At 37.0% G+C, this 24,650-nt stretch overlaps 2 protein-coding genes across 2 annotated transcripts; both read right to left on the reverse strand.

Annotated features, from left to right (window-relative positions):
• Positions 1-14,285: 14,285 nt before the first annotated feature.
• On the reverse strand, positions 14,286-15,557 carry LOC110750029 (casparian strip membrane protein 2-like). The gene is made up of 3 exons (XM_021950280.2): positions 15,076-15,557; positions 14,871-14,994; positions 14,286-14,700 (listed from the first exon to the last, which is right to left on the reverse strand). Exons 1-3 carry the CDS (start codon positions 15,555-15,557, stop codon positions 14,485-14,487), a joined length of 822 nt encoding a protein of 273 aa, XP_021805972.2. The 3' UTR covers positions 14,286-14,484.
• Positions 15,558-16,841: 1,284 nt separating this feature from the next.
• ELM1 (fission ELM1-like protein (DUF1022)) lies at positions 16,842-23,762 on the reverse strand. Its single transcript, XM_021950281.2, has 10 exons — positions 23,312-23,762; positions 22,059-22,285; positions 21,552-21,648; positions 20,168-20,317; positions 19,880-20,006; positions 18,450-18,562; positions 18,305-18,368; positions 18,125-18,218; positions 17,913-18,021; positions 16,842-17,285 (listed from the first exon to the last, which is right to left on the reverse strand). The coding sequence occupies exons 1-10, from the start codon at positions 23,492-23,494 to the stop codon at positions 17,184-17,186; spliced, it is 1,266 nt and encodes a 421-aa protein (XP_021805973.1). The 5' UTR covers positions 23,495-23,762; the 3' UTR covers positions 16,842-17,183.
• Between the last annotated feature and the right edge of the window lie 888 nt (positions 23,763-24,650).

Genomic DNA, 24,650 nt, shown 5'->3' on the forward strand with positions numbered 1-24,650 from the left:
CACGTGACGTGGACTTTACCAGCTACGGCTAGTCAGACACCAGAGGCTTACACGTGTCAAGTTCCCCTACGCTGCCTACACGTGTGGAACAGGAGTCAGTCAGTTGAGTGCGTGCGTGCGAGTGAAGTTAACTTCTATTCTCCACTTCGTTAAAGTCACCTGGCAATTAATGATGTGATTAAACCATTAATTGCTATTGAGTAAATCTTTTACAAAAAAGTCTTTGATTCAAGTGTGATTTTCTCCACTCTCATACCCCGTTTCATATGTATGCGATGACAATATGTATGAGTGCTCTTAAACGAACTCTAACATTAATTGAGTACACTTTATAATTTAAGTATATCATAATATTTAAATTAAAATGTAAAATTAACTAAGTATATCTTATTTAACTACCAAAAATACTCATGATACACTCTATTACACTTTATCATGGATTTCTCTTTTTACATGAATTCATGACCTCTTTTCAGATTTTGAACTTTCTAATTAATTTCATCTCAATACACAAGTGAAGCAGGCAACTCTCAACATCACAAACAATATAGTCATTAGGGTCAATTACAATTTGATATCTTGTGGTTACACCTTTAAGACATGTTAGTCCATATCTTCTCAATTTTTACAATTACATACCCCGTTCTTTTCAATTTTTTACAATGTGGTTTTGTTGTTAGGGTTTCCGTCTAATCTCTCCGTTAATTGCCTATGTGGCACTATGGGGCCCACTTTTTTTGCTTAAGTAGAATAAAATATTAATAAAAAAAATTAAAATCTTTAATAAAGAGTGATGTTATTTCCACCCCCTGTCTTATTTCCACCCCATGTCCTATTTCCACACTCACTTTATCTTCTCACCCACTATGTAAATTTAAAAAAACACAATTTTATCTTTCCACCGACCATTATTTCTAAAATACCCTTTAATTATTACCTCCTTTCCGCTCTCTCCTTTTATTCTCTCTCTTCCTCTCTGCTCTATCTCTCTCGCATGCCCCACCACTTCTCTCCCACCGTGAGGCCCTATTCTCCACTAGGAAACACCAAACACGAATAAGGCCATGAAACCAAGCTAAAATCCACAAAAAATAAACCCCATAAAAAATATTTGAAAATATTGATTTTTTGTCACCAAAATCCTCAAACTTTCATGGAACCCTGAAAAGTTTAACCCCCAAAAACCCAACTTTGAGTCAAAGTTGTTCATGGAATTTGAGCCATTTGTGATTGGCTATAACTTTGGTTTATTGAATTGGGTATTTGTTTGCAAGTTCCATTTTCTCCTTGGCAAACGACTTTGGTCCATCTCAATTAGGTGTTGGGTTCCAACATTGTAATCGAGCAACGTTGCTGCAAATTGATGATGTTAAGGATGTGGGTTGAATAACCTCCATCTTTCTTGGTTGGGATTCAACATAACTAAGCCATGACAGATATTCTAAAATTCAAGATCAGTCAAGAATGCATTTATTAGATTTATATGTCTATTTAGTTTTGCTACTTTGATTTTTATTTTTGTATTGCTCCAGGAGAGGGTGGTTGTAGAGAATAGCCTCATGGTGGGGCTGGGTCTGGTAGGTGGGAAAGATAAAGGAGATATACGTTTCTTTTGTTTTTTGTATTTTTTAAATGTTATTTTATTATTAATTTTACTTTATTTCTGAATTTTTAAATATTTAAAAAAATTTAAAAGCTAATTGTGGTGGTTGGGGAATGGTCTTTAGAAGTCATTTTACAATTGGGTAAATTTGTCTTTAAAATTTTGAAGATAAGGTTGGTAGGGAAATAGAACAAGAGTGGGGAAATAGCAGCACTCTTAATAAAATATTCATAAGTTTTTTAAACCAATATTAGAAAAAAGGAAAAACTACATAAAACCCCCTAAACTATGGGGTCATTTTCAAGTTCATACCCAATTTTAGAGACATTTATGAGTATATACTCAAACTCTTGGAAAACCTACAATTTGCCCTCTCCGTTATCGAGATCGTCAAGAAATCCGTTATCTGCCTACGTGGCGTCTAGCTAGATAATTCTTGAAGGGCATTTTCGGCATCTCAGGTTTACGAAAATCCTCAGACCTTAAGTTCAAAACATCTCTAGACCCCTCAGACCTTAAGCCCAAATTCCACAGAAATCGTTCCCTAGGTTCCAATTCGAAGAAGACAAAGACGACGATGTCTGCAAATCGAAGATTCGAAGTGTGCCCGCCCATTTGTAGCTGCGATAATCAATGTCGTCTGACAACAACCTTGGGAGAAGATTTTGGGGTTGGGCCAATAATGGGGTAAGAAGAGATTGTGCTTTCTTTGAATGGTATAAACAAGCAGAAAATTATTCAGAAAGTGTTTGTGCCTAATAAAATCTCGGCCGAGAAAGCTGACCGAAGAAACTTCTTCTCAGCCCTAGCGTCTATCCACGGCCGAACGTTACAGGTCATCATTCGCTTCCTTTTGTTAAAAACAAAGGTGAGCTTATGATTTAAAGTCATCACGGCCTCGGTAATACCGGCTGAGGACAAACTCCTCAGATATACGGCCAAAGTAGGAAGGTCAAGTGGCGTCGCCACGTGGCGTTGGGGTCCCACGATTCATTTAATGAAGTAATGTCTCTAACTACTGCAGAAGGCCCATGACCCACGTAGAAGCATTTAATGAGCCAAGAAAGAGGGGACGTGATTGAAGTCAGGATATGGTGAGTAAAATCAAGGATTAGGTGCGAAAATCCCATGACTTGTAAGGTTAAGCCACCAACCATCAGACCATGGCATTAAATGCTCCTCCAAGGCCAGAGACGCAGAGCCCACCATCAGGGCGGCGGCCGGGGTTTATAGGGGTCACACCACCATACTTCACATTCCCAAATGTCGATTCAACTACCCACTAGCTCTGATCAAACCTCACCATGCAGATTTTCAGCTTCATTGTCTTCCCAAGACCTTCCCTATAAATACCAAGCTCCAACTACATTTGAAGGGTTCAACACCAAACACAAGCCTCCCATCGAGCAAATTATATTTTTCTGTCATTTACTTCCTGTCATTTATTGTCTTATAATGCATTTTCAATACTTTTATTTGCTTTCTTAGGAGTAGTGGCATTTTGTAGAAAAATTCATTCATCAATATATCATACGACTCTTGATTTTCAAGGCGCCGGAGTACCACCTTTGTTACTCTTTCGTTCATCTCATATATCATACGACCGTCGCCACCTAGCGACGCGCCGGAGCACCACCTAAGAACCACCATCAGCATCACCATTAACGGCCTTGTAGCTCAGGCCGTGAACCTGACGGCCGAGATCAGTTCCTCACTCGACCACAGTCGCTTGATTAGAAGTTAGATTCAAACAGGCGCACTCCCCATCTACTCACCCAATCAACTCACCCTCAGACGCACGGTAAACCGTGCTGGCATGCCCGCGCACAAACCACACGGCACCAATGAAGGACGACTTGTGTTGACGCAGATTCCCTCGGCTCGGAACACCGGGCCGTGAGATTTGCGAAGCCAATAGAAAGTAACTTTAGTTATTTCAGAGGTCAAGGATTCCTCCATAAGCCCAATCCCACAATTTCATAGTTTTTTTCCTTCGTGTTCATACCAACAACCACATAAGCAACCAAAAGAAAAACTTAAAACCTAATGATGTAAGGGGAATTGTACGGCTTCTGAAAACCCATAAGCTCAGCCCCTTAAACCACCAAAAATATAGTAGCCAAAAACAATGAAAACCAATAACACAAGGTTCTGTGAAACAAAAATAGTACCCAACAAAGGAAAAAAGGTGACGAAAATGGGATTTGATTGCCGAGATGGGCTTGACGAGTCAGCCATAGAAGTCGTGTAAGACATCAAACCGACGATGCACAGAGAGAAGATAAATATGAAGAGGAAGAAAGATCTAACAAATAGAAAGAAAAAGAAGAAGAAAATGAGAAGTTTGAAGAGAAGAGGAAGACTTTTTAAAATCTAAGAGCATCTCCAAGAAGAAAAAAAATACCTCTCTTATTATTTTTTTTTCATTCATCTTTTACCGATATCAATATGTACCGTCATTATATCCATGTTTTAAGACTCTTGATATTTATGAAGTGTTTGATGTTTAAAACCTTGATTTTATGTAAAATTTGGGAAGCATGTTGTTTTTTATAATATAATTAAACATGTAGAAGTGAATAATAAAAGTGTTTAACAAGTCATATACAATTTGGAAAATATTATAAAAATAAAGTAGAGTTAGCCGAAATTTGAAGAGAAATCTTTCAATTGGAAGATTTGGTCTGCAAGTTAGCCCACCCCATTTTTGAATCATGGGTCCGTACTTGGATATTAGTCCATTTTATTTGAAGAAATCTAATACAATCCAGCCCGCCAAATAGGATCTTATAATCTTAGGGCTTCGAGAGCTTCAAGTGCTGTATTTAGGCCACCGCATACGCAATAATAAAAGGGATGCACATATCAATGAAACTATTACCACTCTTCAGTTTTTTTTTTCTTTTTTTATTGGAGCAGATCACCACTCTTCAGTTAAACACATATTTTGCCACTCAAAAAGCAATTTCATAATCTGACCAAAAAACAATTTCATAATTGTATCAACAAAAAGAAAGAAAAAAAAATCATAATTGAAAGGGCAAAAACTGGACACCGCCTAAGCATATGAACGCATGCATAATTTGCATACGTGAAAGTTGGAAGATCATTATATTGAGCATGGAATTGGAGGCGATCATCTACAATCAAAGGGATTAATTCCAAGTGGTCACTTACGAGTTTTGTTTTTCCTCAAAATACTTTAATTCTTCCCAAAAAAGGAGCAAAATTATGCTCAAAGTCGCCTTTACTTTGTTCCTTAAGAACAGTGGCGGATCCAGGAATTTTCCTTGCAGGGGTCAACGTCTAAAGACAAAAAATTCTATACAAAATGTACCACTCTCATATTTTATGTTAAATTTTCAATATAAGAAAGTACTATATGTATTTCTCTCTTGTATATTACAAGTTATGTACGGTACGTTTTCTTGTTGATGATAATGACGATATTAATGATAACGACTTTCGATTATAATTCTTTTAGCCGCTTTGACAGAGGGCTTGTTTCCAAGAAATATATTACCAAGAAAAATATTTGTAAATTGTAATAGGTCCTTCGACTCGTGGGAAAATGTTAGACAAAACAAATGATTTGGCCCAGGATAAACACAACTTGGTTTTATAGATTAATTCAAGATTTTTTTTTTTTTTTTCCGTCTTTAGCTTTTTCTGTTAAACTCATCAAACTCCAGGGTTCGATTCTAAGAGGTCAACATATACAAGTCAGGTAAGGTTTACTTAAGTTGTTTGCAAAGCAGATAAGAAATTCTGCATCTACCATAAAAGCCATACTTAATGGCTGTGCTACCGTGTCATGGCCACCATGGATGATGCATAAAAAACAATGGAGAGGGCAGAACCAAGAAGAAAAGTGATGATCTTGGCTTCTTTGCAAGCTGATGCTAAAATGTTTAATTTGCATGAGCGTCACCTGGCTCAGCACAAAAATTATCCAAATCTGCAGGATCGAAGCACTGATGAGGCTGTTGCTAGTGACAAAAAGGATCAATCTCAGCCACGTGTTTGATTTCACCATATGTATTCTTAGACAGACGGCAATCAGTTTGCATACATATGTGTGTGTGTGTTTGCAATTGATTGTAATTTCTTTTATCGAGCTGCTGTGCTGCTTGTGGGTTTCTTTTTCTTCTTTTTTTTAAACGGAGCCAAAACGACGTCGTTTTAGCCAGAGTTTTTTTTATAAAAAAAAACTTAAGTGGAACGACGTCGTTTTGACGTCAATAAAAAAATATTGAAGCGCTGGGCGCTGCGCAGCAAGCTTCTTGCTTGCTCCTGGCTATGGCTGCTCCCTCTTTGGGGCATTTCATCAAACAACTTCTAGGCATTTGCAGGGGTCAAGTTCTTGGCCTCCTATGGTGGATTCCGGGCTTGCGGGGGTCAATTGACCCCCCTTGCCCCTATGTGGATCCGCCACTGCTTAAGAATATATATTTTCTTAGAGATGTTCTAAAAAGTGTAAATTACTGTTATATATGCTTCTGATCATTACAGAAAAATAACCATTCAATAGTGTTCGAGTCCATGCGTGTAGCTCCATCAATGTTCGAGTCCCGTTAGCAGTCCTCATTGGTGCTTGATCTGTAATTTCTTACATAAATCCATACCAGTTGGGTGACATGCATAAGTCCTTCCAGTTCGAGATTGTGGGTCTGTCCTGGTGTTGGTAGTAAGAGTAGCCAATCACCCCCTAAACTTTTGTTCATATATAAAAAAAAAAAAAAAAAAAAAACCATTCAACACATCTCTGTGTCATTTTGAGTGAGATTCCAATTGTTTGTCTTGTAATAGATTATGTACATGTAGTGGATATATATACAAGAATTAATCGATGAATCTTTAATTCATTGTCAGGATATCTCAGGTAAGAAAACGCGAATAATCAACACATATTAAAGTTTAAACATCATAAATTGACAAAAAAGACTTGGAGCCATTCTTTCTGTCTTTTTTCAGTTTCAAACCCCTTCCCTTCTTCCTAAAGACAGTCAACAAGAAAATACATACGCCCCAATCCTACTCAGATTACCTCCTACTTATTTAACCATTTTAATTATAGTCAAATACTAATTCCTACTGAAATTACCTTTGATAAAGGACTTTATTGATTAACAAGATATCGAAAGAGACATATATGCTAATGTGGTTGCCCTATTATCTTCTTCTTCTCCTTTTGCTTTCATGCATTTTTCACTTTGAATCTCTTCCCCCAGAATATCCTTCTTCGATCTAAAAATGAAATCATCTATTATCTGCTGGAATTCCTTATCGTTCAGTTCCTCCATAGCACTTGGATGCCTCCCTGTCGGCTCTTCACTGCAACTCGACTTTGTGTTGTCATCAACAAGAGGCACTACGGCACTAATATCCTCAGACCATGCGATTTGTTTGTTCTGATCCTCTTCCTTCTCCTCCTCTGGCGTTGTCTCTGGTTCCAGATATATACTCCACCAATACTCACTGTTGATGGCGGACTCTTCGTAGACATCGGGTGATCGCCCAATGGGAGACATAGAGTGGATGGCAACAATAAGCACATTGCAGAACAAGAAAGCGTACAAATGATGACTACCGAGGAGTGCGCTGAGTGCCCCGAAAAACTGGCGGGACAGATTGGCAGCGGCCGGATGCCATGTGGAGGAGCACCAGAGGGCTAAGAAGAGAGGCGGGAATGCGAAGCACAGTGTGATCAGCATCTCCTTGTTGAAGTTTTGGTAGCTTCTCATGACAATGGCTTTCTCAGCTGCCATCACGTTATCAAAGGGTTGGTGTGAATGCATGCTTTGCAAATGACAAAGAAAATTAGGGTTTAGTTTTTGAAGGTCTTTTGAGAACGAACGCAATTGCAGCCTTGGGGAATTATTAAGCAAGGAATCAAAGACTGAGGAGATCACGGAAGATTTTCCGGGAAATAAGAGAGCGAGAAAGAGAAAATCTGTATGGATTATGGTTATTGGGTTGGGGAATAAGTAGGCTTTATTGTATTGGATTTGGTGGAAATGTTGAAAGAGAAACTTGGACATTGAGACTGATTTATTGCCTTTTTTATAGAGCTATGAATAATTATTGCATTTTTCTTCTGATAATGTTATGTTATGTGGTCTAATAATTAGCAGTAACTTCATCCAATGATAGCAAGGAATTTGTAGCTTAAGTGATTAAGAACATTTACCTATAAATATGAGATCTGAGATTCGGTCTTATATAAAAAACTTTATCTCAATAATGAGATGCATAAATGGTCAACAAGATATCAAAATTTATTAGTAACAGGGATTCTTCTTCCTTCTTGTTTTGTTTTGTTTTAAAATGATTTAATTTTTTTAATTTTTTTTTTTTGTGGATGAGTTAATTTTTATATTTAGTTGTACAAGCAGAATATTAGCGACTGCAAATTTGCACCAACATTTTGTTATATCTTTAATTGTTACAAGCTTTCTCTCCGAGACCAATTAAATAAGATTATGTCAAGGTTTTTTTTTTTTTTTTTTTTGCCGATATTTGATTGTTCAATATTACTTGGAAAAACTTTACAATTCGTTGTGTTAGTTTTTATTTTAAAGGGCTAACAATTATTAAGTATTACTTAGAAAACACTTACAATTAATTGGTTGTGTTCGAGAGTAGAACATATAATTATAAGGAATCTATATGCCGCGTGGGTCCCGGTCAAGAAACAAGCAGCAATCGCATTTAGTGACTTTGGATATACTTGGGGAATCATTTAGATTTTAGGGCTTAAATAAGATGAGATGATTTTTAAAAGAGATTTTCTATTTAAACCCCACACTTCTCTTAGTTCACCCCATGTTCTAAGTTCACCTCATCTTTTAATTTAAATTTTCACAATTTCTAAGAAAACCTCACTATCTTCTCAAACTACCCTTAAATACACCCCAAACTGAAAAAATAAGAAATAAAAGAGATTTTCTATTTAAACCCCATAATTTTCTTTGTTCTGAGCAAAAAAAACACAAACAAATAGAACCCTAAACCCAAAATTTAATACTTTCTAGAGAAAGAGAACAACTTTACCTCTCTCCAAGAACTGTAACTGGAATTCCAACACTTGGGTATTGTTGAGTTGATAATCAACAAGCCTTTCCATCAACTCCTACGCATATTTAAAGAGGTAGGCTCGTCAATTTTCTATGTCTTTAAAGGAGAAGAGTAATCTGGCAATAGGATGTAGAGGAGTTTGTATTTTTCTAAAACTTGATATGAAGAGTGGTGGGGTGTGTGTATAGATGCATTAGGGTTAATTATTAAGTTGGATGACCTTTTTTGTCTTTTTACACAATAATAAAACTTACAGCTTAATGATTTAAGTATTGGGGGTGAACAAAATGAAGTGCGGAGTTTAAATAGAAAATCTCTTTTAAAAATATAATTGAAGTTGTGTTTTTAAAATCCAATGCCACATCATATTATAGTACCTCATGTGAGTAGTTCTTCAGTGGCACGTTGTTTTCAATCCATTTATATTGTAACATGTGTATATATTTAATATTAAACCCTAAGCTTAGGGATCCATAACATATGAGCCTTGTCGTTGTCCACCCATATTATAATAATTGGGTTGATAACAACACGTGATGGTGTGACAGTATCTTAGAATTCCTCTACCATAACCCTACATTAAAGTTGTCCACCCAACTGCGATGGTGCAACTAATAGTTTTAAAAAATTAAAAAAAATTAGAAAAAGAGAAAATACAAAACCCCACCGCCACCAGCCACTCAAAGAATAAGTCGACCTTGCCCATTCAGACCGACGACATCCATACTGGCTCTGGCGACGTGCCACCTCCTTTATGTCTCTTCCTCTATTTCTATTTCTCTCCCCTCACTTCATCTCTCCACCTCCCTCCCATAGGCGGATCCAGGAATTTTCCTGGGAAGGGGCAACATTTAAAAGGTTAAAAACTCAAAAGAAATACATGAATTATTCAAAAAAGGAGTTAGGGTTTATGGTTACACAAAGATAACCAAATCAGAAAACAAAAATAATATCTCTGAAAAAAACAACAATATTAAAATACATATTATAAATAAAAAAACAGAAGGAAAAAAAACCATAAGAAAAAAAGATGGGAAAAAAAAAACATTCAAACTTGGAGAAGAGGGATGGATCTGGAGCAAAGACTCAGGAGCACGCAAAGCTGAGTGAAGAATAAGACTTCAACAGAAGGCATCCCTTGGTCCATTTAATTCCTACTTGGACTCCAAGAACACGCTCATCTGTTCTGTGGAAATAAGGCTTCAGGTTTGCTATTTAATTTTTTTTTTTTTTTTGCCTGATCCAAACGACATCGTTTGGCCAGGACTTAAAAAACAGAACACGCACTGCACTCAGTGCAGCATCGCAACAAAGAAAAGGATGGTCGCTGGGTTGCTGAGGCATTTATTCGAATAGGTGGTGGGCACCTTGATCGGTGCATATTTACATATCATTTTGTACCCTTCTAGCTTATGATTTGGTTATGTTTTTGAGTTAAACTTGTGCTTTTAATCCTTTTTGTGTTTATCTTTCAGTTCATTGAGCTTTAGGTAATAATGAGGGCTTTGGATAGTAAATGATGCAATCCATGCATGTTAGGGCCTAATTTGGATGAATGGATGAAGAGCTTAAAGACAAACTCAATTTTGGCTACAGTCCCCTGCCAGCTCAGTTTCGTAGGTCATATTGCAAGCTTTGTTTCAGCAACCTACATAGCTCGGATGAGGCCACATTCTTCATGAAAGTTGTTCCAATGGGTGTGTAATATAACATATCCAAAATTCAGCCCCATTGGATAAATATGGAGTCTGTTACCTAGCAAACACAGAGCCATGCTCAGGATGGATTTTATCAGCGCGCAAAATGAGTTAGCAATTTGTTTTGGCCTTAACTTCCTCCTCCGACCTTGGATTGGCCCAAATGATATATGGCTGGAAAGAAGACATTCTGAACTTCAAGTTTGAGTGCTTAAAGTCTTAATTTGCTTAAGGGAAGCCCAATTCGTAAGCCCTTGAAGTTGCTGGTCATGCTGACCTCAGGATGAGCTATTATTTCTGGTTGGAAGCTTGGTCATGGTGACATGAAGATGAGCTAGGGCTGCTGGTGGGATTTATTAGTGAAGTGCATCAACCATTTCAGATTTTATAATGGAAGTGTTGTATGCATTAGTGAAGTGCATCAACCATTTCAGATTTTATAAAACAAGTGTTGTATGCATTAGCCATACTTAATTCAGATTTTCAGCTTCCTTAGGCCTATATATAGTGAGGTTTCCCAAGCTTGTAAACACACCCCAAGGGGGGGAGCTCTCAAACACTTCTCTAGAGCTCCCTTCCCTTCTCTCCCTCAAATTCTCTTAGTTTTCCTTTCTAGTTTTCAATTGTTATAATGAGATCTTTGTGCTGAAATTCTCCTTAAGTTTTTCTTAGTTCCACTTTACTTTTCATTATGTAAATTCTTTTCTTTAGTTTCAAGTTTGATTAGTTTCCAAGTTTCAATTATGGTTTTTGTTCTTATTCATTATGCTTATAAGTTAATATGCTAGTTTGAATGATTGATCACCATTTAGGCTTGCATGTTAGCTATCTTGGTTTGAATTAAGAGTAGACACCATGCTTTAATTCGAATTGAACTATGAATAGGAAGAGTATGTATGGACATTCGACAACAGGGATTAGATACATGCTTGGTTGTTTAAATTGTTCTTCTATGCTTAATGGGTTCCTAATGCTTAATTTTAGGTTAGACAACAAATGATCAAATTAGGGAATTAGGAACACAAGGTTATGACCACACACCATGGCTTAACCATACTTTAGCTAGAATCAATCCATTAATCTAATTGAACTTGGGAACTTATTTGCTTGAGTTACTTTCTTATTTTCTTTTTTCCTTCTTTCATGTTCTTTGTTTTTGTTTCTGTTTTGTATAGGGAAAATGAATTGGATCATTCAATCACCAATCCTCGTGGGATCGACCTCGCACTTACATATGCTATACTACCAAACGGCTCGTGCACTTGCGAGTATCACAAGTTGAGGATGCAACTGAATCCATTTTGGTGCAGCTGTATCTACACAACACACCTCCAAGGTAGAGCTGAGGGGCAAACTCCGGTGACTTCAAAGCTTTTTCCGGCGAGGGGAGGTGCAGCTGCACCTCCTTGCGCCTTTGTAGATCCGCCAGTGCTCCCTCCTATTTCTCTTTTCCTCATGGCGTTGACTTGGATCTGGCTGTTGGCGACGAATTCGAGTGGATTTTCCACTTTTCCACTTTTCCATTTTGAAATTATTTTTTTATTTTCCACGTGAGAAGCACATGTCATTTTTTTTTGTAACGGAAATTTGGATGAAGTCTGAAATCTAATAGTAAGGGAGAAATTGGCTATTTTTGTATAGTTCATATCTTTAATTTACCAAAAAAAATTGATTATTGGGTGAATTGAAAATTATTAGGGCATAGTTCAAGGGCAAAAGGCAGTTTACCCAAAAAAATTTGCAGTATACGGTTTTCCCAACTCAAAACAAAACAAAAAAGTTAATGTCTTATTATTCCTCTTAAACTCTTATTTTCTGTTATGTAGAAGTCATCATCAATCTCTCTCTTTTCTTTCTCACACACTAAAAAAGAAAAAAAAGAAGAAAAGAATTGGTGGAGTTGTTCAAAAACGAATCAAGAGTGAAATACATTGGAAAATATAGTTCGGCCTTTTGTGGAATTAATAAGAAAGATTCGTGACATTGGCAATGAATTCTTATTTTTGTACCGAACATACTAATATTTAACTTTCTCAAATTGAAACATTAAAACTTTAATGAATTTGATTTGTTATTGTCATTAAGTATGAATTGATTATGAATTTTAATTATAAACAATTGTTTTATGGCATTAAGTCATGGTAAATTATATTTTTAGTATTTTCGTATTAGAATATGTAAAGGTCCGAGTTTAAGTTTCGCACATGATCTTCAAAATCTTAGAACCAGCCCTACAACCAATGCATTAGAAATAAGAATTTGATTTTATAACAACCAAGAATAACTCCGCTCAAATACTCCCGTCTTTAACTAGTCGTGCCATATTAGTGTTCGTGTCGAGCAATGGTAAACCCTATCCTACTAACTTCTGTCATTTTAGAGTCATGTCAAAAATCGGCACACCTAACTGGCACCAACTTTGGTAACCTATTGTATTTGTCATTTTAAAGTAGTCGAAATTAATTTGAAAAGGCTCCTATGATGTAAACTAGTACTACTGCGTTTGGCCACATAGCTAATGCAAAATGAAGGTATATTGAGATGGACTAGCAATATTATGTTGGGTAACAATTTCGCACACTTGAGAAAATATTTTAAGAACTGCAAAACGAGAAAGAATAATGTAAGGGATGACTACTGGGGTACCTGTGGGAACTGAATTTTAGCTAAACCCTAGGTCAAATATTTCCTTCCATTTGGGGATTCTTGCCTTGAATTAGGGATTTGATTCTCATTAAATCCCTAATTGATTTAAATATCCTAAAATCAGAAAAATAATTTCTTTCCCAACAAGGATTATTTTTCTCCAAACCCTAACCCTACGAGGCTCTATAAATACGAGGCTATGCAAGGCATGAGGTAAGCCATTCTAAGCTCACAAAAATTCCCTCCTTGCCACCCTCTCTCTCTCTCCCTTACACAAGGCTCCGGCCACCACACACGGCTCCGACCGCCCGGTTCACACCATACACACATCTCCGTACCCTTTTTAGCTATTGTTTCTCTACGAATCAATTGAACCAACTTAGGCATCGGAGGGCCTTTGGCCAACACCCCCCGGGTGTGGTCTTCTTATTCCAATCTATTTTGCAGGGAGAAAGAGACGATGAAGAAGAAAGGGGAATAAATCGATCGAATATTTTGAGCACCAATTTGTGGGAGCAAATTTCGTCCCACGAGAATATTTGATCGATTGATTCCCCTTTCTTCTTCATCGTCTCTTTCCCCCTGCAAAATAGATTGGAATAAGAAGACCACACACGGGGGTGTTGGCCAAAGGCCCTCTGATGCCTAAGTTAGTTCAATTGATTCGTAAAGAAACAATAGCTAAAAAGGGTACGGAGATGTGTGTATGGTGTGAACTGGGCGGCTGGAGCTGTGTAAGGTGGCCGGAGCCTTGTGTGAGAGAGAGAAAGTTGTGGCGGCTAGGGTTTGTGAGAATGAATTTCTGCAGGTTTCATATAGAATTTTAGACGTCCCTCAAACCTTGTGCGTAGCCATCTATTTATAGGGGCCTCGAAGGCTAGGGTTTCAGAAGAATAATTCCACGGATGGAAATGAATTATTCTTCCTTGATTTGGTGTAATTAGGGATTGGATTTAAATCAAATCCCTAATTAAGGCAAGAATCACATAAATCCCAATTAAATCAGATAACTCCCAAATAGGTCAAATAATTCCCAAATTGATTGGCTTAATTATTTGACCTAGGATCTGAGATATTTTGCTTCCATAGTACCGACCAAGAACACTCCGACTGGAGTCTGGAGCCTTGTCAAGGAATATTCTCCATAAACTGGGGAAAGTAAACAAAAAAATGAAGAAAAACACCTTGAAGCAAACCCACACAATTCCTCCATTACTTTAAATAGTTGACATAAATCCTAATTATGATGCAATTAATAATATACACAGATAACATATGTCCCTGGCATTTAATCAAACCCACACAACACAATTCCTCCACTCCATCACTTTACTAATTTACAACAGATACCAGAAACTAGAACCGTTGTGGTTTTTTCTTCTTCTCCATCTTCTTTCTTTTGAAATATGCTTGTGATGGCCATGATAACTAAAGCATCATATTCAATAAGAAGGTGGTTTCTCATTTTCTTTTTAGAGCAAAAGTAGAATTCACCACCAGCAACATGAAAAAGACTTCAGCGACAAACGAAGCCACAAGAGCCCCACTAAGCGCCTGGCAAAAGTCAGTATATTGCGTGCAAATAGCAAGCCAGTTGGAGTTCAAGTTCCCATTATGAGCCAAGTATACAATTGCTGTAGAAGCGCCAGCTGCAGACATAACTAGAGCAACCATAACCTGCAAAGCATTTAACAACAATTTTGGTATCCATTTTTTTATCTCTTTCTCAAGACCAAGCAAGCAATGTTTTCAGCAAGTCAATCTTTATCTAACAAGCAAGAGAAAAGCCCTAAACCCTAGTATTTATATATGTAATTTGTTAGTCAAATGGCTTTATATTAGCTTACTGTGTCAAGGAAAACAAGTAGTAGCCTTGGCCCTATTGCATGAGGTCGAACGATGCAGACTATTGAGAAGGGCAAGGAGAAGGCTATGTATCCAACAGCCACTGCATTTGCAGCCACAAAAAACCTGCATATTTATTAATGAAACCATCACTGCTCTTAAATTAATTAAACACACATAATATTTGTTAATCAGAAGTTTGCATACGTGAAAGTTGGAAGATCATTGTACTGAGCATGGAACTGGAAGAACTGTGTGAAGAAGGGAAGAATCTGTTCAGTATTCCCTGCAATGTAAGCAGCAGCAAGAGCAGCTGAACCGGCGCCGAGCCTCAGCACGATGTCTATAATTGCTAGACCTTTCTTTCCTCTAATATTCCGGATTTTGGTAGCTTTTGTGGTAACTACAACAGGTGGAGGAGGTGGAGGAGGAGCACGTTCAACAGCCTTTCCTTTGGCATCACTACTAATTGCCACCTCACCACTCCTTTTTGAGTTCATATTAGAATGTAGAATGTGAAAGGTTTCTGTGATCGGGTTATTGAGAGGGCTTGGGATAGAATGTATTTGTGCAAAGGGATGCTGGGATGTATGGGTTTTATATAGGTATATGATATGAGAGGAGAGATTTATAGTTAATGGGTTAGTTAATTTTGTTCTTTGTTTTAATGTATACATCATAAAACGCATGTATAGAGGAACAGGAGTTGTTGCCAAAAGCTCACTTGCTCCACCACCTATGCAACATCATAGGCAAATGTGAATGGAAGTGCAAGTATTATGTAAGAGATGGTGTTTAATTATGTACAACCTATGCATTAAGTTTGTGTTTGACCATGATATGAGTATAATCTGCACTTAATAAGTATATAATAATTGGTTTGGGTGATGGATCAGATTAGTGGTGGGATTTAGTCAGCAATGAGATCACGAAATAATTTACATAATATAATTATAAGCTTGATGCTAAGATTTCCTTGAGTTAATTTACTTCACATAGTATATATTCAGAAACACTGGAGGAGCTGTGTGACCATGCTAGGTCTTTGAAAAAAGCACATCCACCAAGCTAAGTAGACCAAACACTAGTAAATAGTAGGCGGTTTCTTTATGTAGTTTTCGAATTTTCAGTGCTTTAACTCCTTCCCTTGCTAAATTTTCTTTAATTTTCAGTTCTTATATTACTTTCCCACTAAATAAAAAGAAAACTTGAGGATTTGTTTTGACAATTTTCAAATATTGCTGGTTGTATAATTGTAGTACATTTAAGAGCTGAGTGCACCCCGCCAACAAGGTTTAGCCCAGTGAAAAATAGTTTTGACTTGCAAACCAGTTGTCTTAAGTTCGATCTCCCGTGACACCTTGATAGTGTGTGTGAGAAACCCTCCTCCTCCTGGTAGTTTAGAATATCGCTTGTATTCAAAGAAGAACTGGGTGCACCTCTATTGTGAATAGTTGAGTGTACTCCTATAGAATTACCCTAAATATTTCTATTGGTACTACTTTAAGTTTCAAATTTCACAATTGTAAGACTTTGGGTCTCGAGGGCTTTGTTCTTTCTCCTCTCTTGAACTCCTGTTACTAGTGAACTTTAAGTCCAATGTTAAGGTTCAAGTACAAACTGGCTCTTGAAGGACGATTTGATAAAATTCTAATCAACCAACCAAAGTCAAAAAACATTAAAACGAGTTCTAGGTAGTGAAATTAATTAAATTAATCCACTATCTCAAACTTGGGTGTTATGTTGCTCGATGCAAGCTTGCCTTGTCCACCAAACAATGCTAAAGTCTTCGAACACAACTCCAGAAAAACACAATTCTGATCAAACTAATTTTCAAATCAATTAGGAAACGAAAAGTAAGATAAAAGAGAGAAGAGATTAACGTAACATCTTTCTGGGAAATTTTCTGTTGCTACCCTGTCAATATTAACTATTAATAATCTGGGACCTTATTTAAAGGTATGGTAACGATCTCATAACAATCTACTACAGAATTGCTCTAAGTAATTGGAAATAAAAAAGAATCTAGTAAACCACTTTAAATTACAAATGAATTGTTTTCAGAATAAAGACCAACCCAACCTTAGAAAAATAAAAGCTCGCCCCTCAAATTTACATGCCGCACAATTATAGAGAGCCTTTATTCTACACATCTCAAGACCCCCAAAAGGGGAAAAATCAAAATATACTAGCTGCCACAGCCTTTAGCTGTCATTCCTATACGTGCTATCAGGAAAACCTAATTTTTAATGGGTGTACCTTTTAACATAAGATTTGAATGTGTTTACAAGAAGCAATGATTATCAATTCACTTCCTATGGCCGCAATCTCCATCCACGCTCAGCAAGTGCTTTATGCACTCGACTCACTGCTTCTGCAGTGTCATTAAGTGGAGGGTAACTCCAGCTCTCTGAAATCTGTCAAAATTTGAATACAGCAACGAGATAATAAGATAGAGAAAAAATAAGTATGATTTAGACCAATATAAATCTTCATTCTGTAAAGATGGCGATCAAAAGAAAGTAAGAATATGTTAGAATAAGGGTAAGTAAAAGAAAGAGTTTTTAAGCAAATTCCAAGCACGAATATTTAACTTATCATTATAAGCAAACTAAAATGTACACATTTGTGATGCCACCAAGAAAACTAGACGAGTAAGAACCTTCTAACACTATAATGGCCCATAAACCTCATGAAACTATAAAAGAAAGGGAGCGAAAAAACACATTTACGAAAACATCTGAATTTTCATTCATATAAATATGAGTTCATCAAGAAATGTTAGTTTAAAAAATCATCGGCCGAAGTTCTAGGTGAGGAAGGGCCAATTAAAAGGGTCAAAACTGGGATCTGAAGGGATATCAACATAACCTCTCCCCCTTGTTTTTCTATCTCTTTTATTTACCAACACTGTCTGTCAATTTGTATATCAGAGTAAACAGAAAATGATGAAAAGAACAATTCAATCCTAAAAAGGGCATCCTTCTACAATCAGATGACCCTTGTATAGGAAGAGTAATAGAAACAGATTAATTTTTACTTACATTCTCAGAACCTGTAAATGGTCGAACTACTCCTCTCTCCTTGAGTGATTTATGGAACTCTGACAACTTCCATGTACAACGCTCAGCTCCCATAATATAGGCAGGCTTCCTGAAAATATGGACAGATAGAATTAATCTACTTAAATGAAAAATAATGTTAAAGAAAATAGGCCCTAAATCATCAATTACAGATGTAACTTCCTTAATCTTACCCAGTGCTGCAAACCTCACTTATCATACTGACAGAATCTGCAGTGACAACAAAAGCATCGGCCCAGGCTAGATGGCCCATGTGTGGGTTTGGCTCTGGCAATCATATCAGTACAACATAAAAACCCTAAATCATTTCAACGATAAATTTGACCTGAAAATAAATAAATTTCACATGATACCTTGACCATCCCAGATGTAAACTTTTGGGTTATCTCCAAGCTCCTTTGTTATGACATTAGATACCTGTGGACAAGCAAAAGGGAAAAATGAGTGCCAGCCATAGTAATACAAATTTTTCTAAGAAAATGTTTTCTGTAGCAATACTTTTTCAGGCGTCCTATTAGAGAAACATATTCTGATGCTTCCACAGCTTGCAAGAACACTATGCAGATTGGTTGTCAATTGCTTTGCAAGGTCAACACCATAACGACAATTTCCTATTAAAGAGGAAAAAAAAAACAAAATAAATCATTTAACTAGAATAAATGGACCATTCCAAACAACAATAACAAAGTAGGATGAGAAAAATTATTCCAAACATTCTAGTACACTAAATGAATGATCTAATATTCCTCAAGCAAATGAGGTCTGTATTGACTCTTCAATCACATACGTGCAATGGAAATCTCTGTAACTTAAAAGATAAACATCTTAAGCTTTCCTAAATGTCCTTTAACAGGTCATAATGATTTGAACTTGAGATTCAAACAAATTCCAGAAAAAGGAGAGCTATAAAATAATTCTTGCACCATCCTTCGAAGTATAAATTTGGAGTGAGCCGGTGAAAATAAAATGAAAGGAAAAAAGTATGCCACACAATGTAAGCCACTCCCTATGTCAAGGAATGCATTTTGCTAAATAAGTCGCAACCTCTGCTAACTGAAACAATTTCTTTCTGGGAGGACAGCCACTCGCTAACGCATCAATTAGTACACAAATATGTTTTGTTAGGGACTTGTAAACTCTATGTGTCTATTGGCTTATAAACTACTATATCTTATCAAATTAGTTGATGAACGAAAAGGCAAACAGAAATTAACATGTATTTAAAAAGAAATTCTAAGAAAATTGTATCAAACATGTGACCAGAACCACATGTGAAGTGATACTATACTGTGTAATGTAGAAAGTGAAACATCACCCAAGTAGTGTAGACTACTTTTTTTTCCCTTCACTATTCTGTTGCCCAACTAATGTTGTTATTTGGTCTTTGGTATCCAGTGGATATTGCCTGGTTTGTAGGCCTTGCTGTTGGGTGTTGGCAAGGCTGCTCTTGTAACAAAATTGGGGCATTTATTTTGCAATCTACTCCAGATAGTATTCCCTTTGGAAGGAGAGGACTAGATGGAGTTTTTAGGACAACAAAGATCTTGTTGTACAGTTAAAGAAAGAAGTTTTGCCTCCTCTGACTGGTCCAATACTAGAAATATGGGTAGCAGGGGTACTTATATAAAGTTCATGGATTCACTACACTTGTAACATATACTCTCTGTATCCTGGGTTCTTTTTCTGGTCTTTTTTCATTAGTACAAGTGATTGATAGAAAAAAAAAATTAGAAGAGAAAAAAAAAACATCACAGCCAAACGCTAATTTTTTTACTAGCATTCCAAAGAGCTTAATCTAACCTAACATGAAGGAGGTCTTTAGATTCAAAAACAGCATAATAGCAATCATCATGTAGTGGGTCAACTAATTAAATGCAAATCCTGTAAAACATCAAGCAAGAAAGATTCAGTGTATAACAAAAGATTACCTGTAGGGCCACCAATGTTCACCACAAGTATGGGCTTCGGAAGAGTTGCAAACTCATCACGCCATGCACTAGCTGCGTTTCGAAGTGCAGTAGCATCAATTTGATGTAAAGCTCCAGTAGTGAGGACCTGATTTTATAAGTTTTTAGTTATCATAGCTTTTGGGAGGAGGGGGCAGGGGAAGGGAATTATAATAGCATAAAGCTTCAAAGTGCAGGGAGCAGTTGATATTTAAGTAAGGTTAAAGCTTCTCAAATTTGCAGTGCAAATAATTAGGTCTTCATACATACCACATGCCTGTCAGGAGGTTCACGAGGAGTTAACCACCTATGAATAAATTGAGGAACCTGCTTTTGTGCTTCACGAGTCAAAGGATAATAATCGTGCTTAGGGGTTATCACCAAGTCAAACCTATTTAGATGCAACCTGGGATGTTGTATCTGCGAATGGCAAAAGGTGGGTCAATCAAATACTTAAACACATTTTGTGGTATTCCAATGACAAGGCAACAAATGACCACAGCCACAAAAGAGATCTCCATAGTTAAGATGCTGAAACTTATGAACCTAGTCACAGAGTAAAAGTCATTTGGCAAGCCAACAAATGATTCCATAACTGTATCCAATAGGCTCCCACTCCAAAGATCTCTCTAACCTTAGCACTTAATGAAGATAAAATTGTGTACTTTAAACAGTAAAACCATATAAACCGTTATGTAGGCTTCCCAAACATGATAGTTTCAAACTCCCTAAGTCCTCATTGCCAAACAGATGAGTAAAACCATAATAAACTAATAAAAATTGATGACGGAAGAGGAAAAGCATTCGAAGTGAAAGAGAAACTACCACGGATTAGCATAGAGGCATTGTCATAAGTAAAAAAGGATGGCACATTGTTAGAGTGGATATTTTATGCTAGTCTGGAGGTATTATTGTAATCTATTTTTGTAGAATAACCTTATCATATAAATTCATTATTTAGGTGACAGGGCTGTTAAGCATCAGACCCCAAACCTTTTTTTTCTTAAATCTCTCTCTCGTACTTCCCCTTTCACTCTAATATGTAGTTGAATATCATGATATGATTTTGTTCTAATGATGGGAGCTGTCTTGAGGTAGCTTTTTGATAGATTTTTAGCCAACAAGTCAAGATTTGGTGTTGATTTTGGTTATATGGCTTCTCCCCAACTGAGAATGCGAGTTTTTTTTTTTTGGTTGCTCTATGTTTGCTTTCCTCCTAGTGGAGCATATATACTGCTGTTTCTGTTCTTGTGGAGCATGGTAAAGCCAAGAAAACTATGGGAAAGGGAAAAGGAAATGTCCAATGGAATATAATGGACCAATAACAAGGCTGTTATGTGTTTAAAAAGAAGAACAACATTTACTCCATTCCAATCAAAATTTACCACAAAATAAAACTCTACTTGGGAGTAAAAATAAGAACTATCTCAAGTTGACCTAAACTCAAGCAAAACATGTAGGAAATTATTAATGTTAAAGGATATTGTGAACATACAGCATCACAATAAATGTAAACATTGACATATTCATTTATCATTATCTCCGCATCTACAACTAAGCCATGTCATATAATATAGGTTCATAGTCCAAAGTAATTTGAGAACAGAATATATAGTTAACTGCAAACTGATAAAGCCAGGTCCCATTGACAAACCTGAACAACAAAAACATTATCCGATGCTAGTTGTTTAATAGAACTTGCAACAGAAATGGTATCCCTGCCCGAAGCTACCACCAATATAGGTCCATCCCTAAATAATAAATAAATAAAAAGAAGAAGAAAAGAATAAGTACCAAATATGAAACAGAGATCAAGTTAAGCACCAGATTCTAAATTTTAAGAAGCAAAACCCATTCTGGTTATTGAGCATGTTTGTTTCCTGAATACACTCTTTGGATACCCAGAAATCACCCAAACCCGCTTCACAGACTCAGTTCAAAACTGGGGCTCCCTACCAAACCCTACATTCTTTGGGAGGGAGGAAACTCAAGCAAATAGCCAGATAGGTGCCTTATGGAATCGAATCCCAGACCACGTCGGAGGAAACCACAGGCCTAACCACTCAACTAACCCATGTTTCTTTACTGAATACACAATTTAGGAAAGCAATCAAGAAAGCACTTCTTATATCTGTAAAAATACAAGAAAACAGAAATTTACTTTTCAAAAGTCTGACGAGCCATTGTCACAATCTGCTGGACATCAGCTTCTAAAACACATTTCAAGCCCGCACTTCCACCATTTTCTGTAGGTAAAGGCAAAGTTTTCTGCCCTCGATATATCAATAAAACACAGATCTGCCTTACGATGTAATCTAACTTCTTGTGAAGAGAAACCGGGAGCCAGTGAAGCCATTCATTCATTCCCCCTTTTGGCCTTGTAACCCGCTGCATGGCATCGTCAATTTAAAAGATAAACAACATCAAAAGGTACACATGTAAGTAAAACTGCAGCTGAAAGGCTGGTAAAACACTGATGTTAAGACCATATCCCCAGAAAATGATTGGTTATAATACAGTAGTGCTCAAATCACATGATTTATATAAAGCATGATTTTACGATGTTGTTGCTTAATGTAATTAGGGCAGAATCCCGTACATAATATAAAAACCGGAAGAAAAAAAAAACTGAATCATGATAGTTCAGCCATTTACATCACAAAGGGATATATAGTTAACATGTATGCGTGAGTTTAAAAATTAAACTATAAAAAACTTGTAGGGAAAACGAACCCTCAAACACATATTGGAAGCAAAAATTTCTTTACTGCAAGCAAGGGACTGTAACAAGCAATAACAATGTGGTGGTCACTCAGGTAACTCAGGCCACCATCTTCAATGAAGACACCAATATATCAAAAACCACCTAATCGTTCATATTAAGTATTCTTTTCACAACTGAGAAATAAGTGATCAACAAAGCAAAACCACAAATCCTCTACCAATGACCATTGGAAATCCCATACATCTTGAAAGACAACAGTCTTTGGAAAACTGTACATTGGTTCATACCAATTCTAGTTGGACTTGATAGTGAAATCAACCTTGACTAAACTAGTTTAATGTTATATGTCTAAAATTTAGCTCTACGGTGATTTCTTGCTAGAGTTATCAAAGGATGATACTTCAGTGCTAAGTTGCTAACACCCTCGTACTCATGTCATGTACATTAAGGCACTAGAAATCACATATTTAGGTTTATAAGTGATATGATTTCTATATAGAAATTATAAAGGTAACTTTGCTATGAAGCCAACCATTCTTTTCTTTGTTTATATGCTCTTGAACTTAAAACTGCAGCCGCTTAAAGAAAATTTAGTTAATGGGTAGTTTAATCTTCACAATTATAATCATAGTTTGAAGAAAACAAAAGGACTAAACCCATTATTAGGCGTAATCAAGTAATTAACTTACATATAACACATGCTTATCAGCGAGGCCGAGAGCGCGAACCAAGCCGATGCTCTGATTCTCCGAACCCGGGAAGCCGTTGCCAATCACAACGGCGCGCCTAACGACGCCGTATACGCCACCTTCGAAGATTTCCGGCGTGCCCAGTTTGGGACTGGGCGGCTCCGGAAGTTGTATGGGCCTCATGGAACTTGAGATTTTGGATCTTCAATTCGAAACTTGATGCCAAGAGGCAAGCAGAGTTGAGGGTTAGAGGAAAGAATCGGTGAGAACCGCGAAGGATGGTGGAATAGAGACGGTAGTTAATTGTGCTCGACTGGCAGTTAATTTTGCTCGACTGGCCTGCCTCTGTCTACTCTTCGGTTGCCCGGAAAGTTACCCAGCAAAACAAGGCAATTCCGTGATGCCTTTCTTCGTTTGGTTGGGCCTTATGGGGTGTTACAGGAGGCAGAGCCCAACTCAGGATCCATATCATCATCCATTTACAATTCTCCACAATTATATGTGCTCTAGAGTTTTCCTATTCAAACCATGCAAATCTTTTAGGTTGACCCAACAAGTAAATACCAGTTTCGCCCTACCAAAACCCTGCAATTAAATTTTTGGGAGGTTTGGTTTAAACTCAATGGGAAGTTTATTATTGTGGTAAATAGTGACCTAATTTCAATGCCTAAAAAAATTAGATACAATTTACAATAATATAATTGAAAAATCTCAAAATTACACACATTGCCACTTCTTCTAAGTCAATCACAATATGCCCAAAGACGGAGTTGGAATTTTATATCTAGGGGGGGTCAAAACGTCAACACAAAGTTTAGTTATATGCTTTTATTGGCTTATTGAGTAAACTATTACCAACAAGAGTACTAAATTGAAATGAATGGTTTTGTTTCATAAATGTAGTATGATTTTACTACTATATTCATATTGGAATACAATTTTGATAAGTATTGATTTGTGGTGAGGGGTCCATAGGCTTAAGCATAGCATTTTTTTCTTTACATGTGTTACAACACCCAATATATATACATTCAAAGGGGTTAAATAAAAGTTCTAAAAAGGAAGGGGGGGGGGGGGGCGGGGTGGCCAAAGGCCATCCCTGGCCTTAACGCAACTTCGTCCCTGACTATGCCACATGTTCACCTCCGCGCCGACCACTGCCTACTTGTTGCTGATCACCACTAGCCATTGCCGATCTCCCACAAGCCACCGCCGCCGCTTCCCATTACTGGAGCAGTTTCGATGCTCTCGAACCGAGAATAACTAATGAACATTATCAATCATAAGCCGAGCACTGGATCCAGATTCAGAATGCTTCTTTTCTATCAGCTGAGTTCCA

The sequence above is a fragment of the Prunus avium genome, chromosome 6 (assembly GCF_965620075.1).
Source record: "Prunus avium chromosome 6, drPruAviu1.hap1.1, whole genome shotgun sequence".
Lineage (NCBI taxonomy): Eukaryota > Viridiplantae > Streptophyta > Magnoliopsida > Rosales > Rosaceae > Prunus > Prunus avium.

Coding starts and splice junctions, on each gene's coding strand:
- ELM1 (XM_021950281.2), bottom strand. CDS start 23,494: ATGAGGCCCATACAACTTCCGGAGCCGCCCAGTCCCAAACTGGGCACG. Junction 20,318..21,551: donor ATAATGTTTTTGTTGTTCAG/GTTTGTCAATGG, acceptor TGCCATTCGCAG/ATACAACATCCCAGGTTGCA. Junction 18,219..18,304: donor TTACATCTGGGATGGTCAAG/GTATCATGTGAA, acceptor TATGATTGCCAG/AGCCAAACCCACACATGGGC.
- LOC110750029 (XM_021950280.2), bottom strand. CDS start 15,557: ATGCGTTTTATGATGTATACATTAAAACAAAGAACAAAATTAACTAAC. Junction 14,995..15,075: donor AATGATCTTCCAACTTTCAC/GTATGCAAACTT, acceptor ATAAATATGCAG/GTTTTTTGTGGCTGCAAATG. Junction 14,701..14,870: donor TACTTGTTTTCCTTGACACA/GTAAGCTAATAT, acceptor AATGCTTTGCAG/GTTATGGTTGCTCTAGTTAT.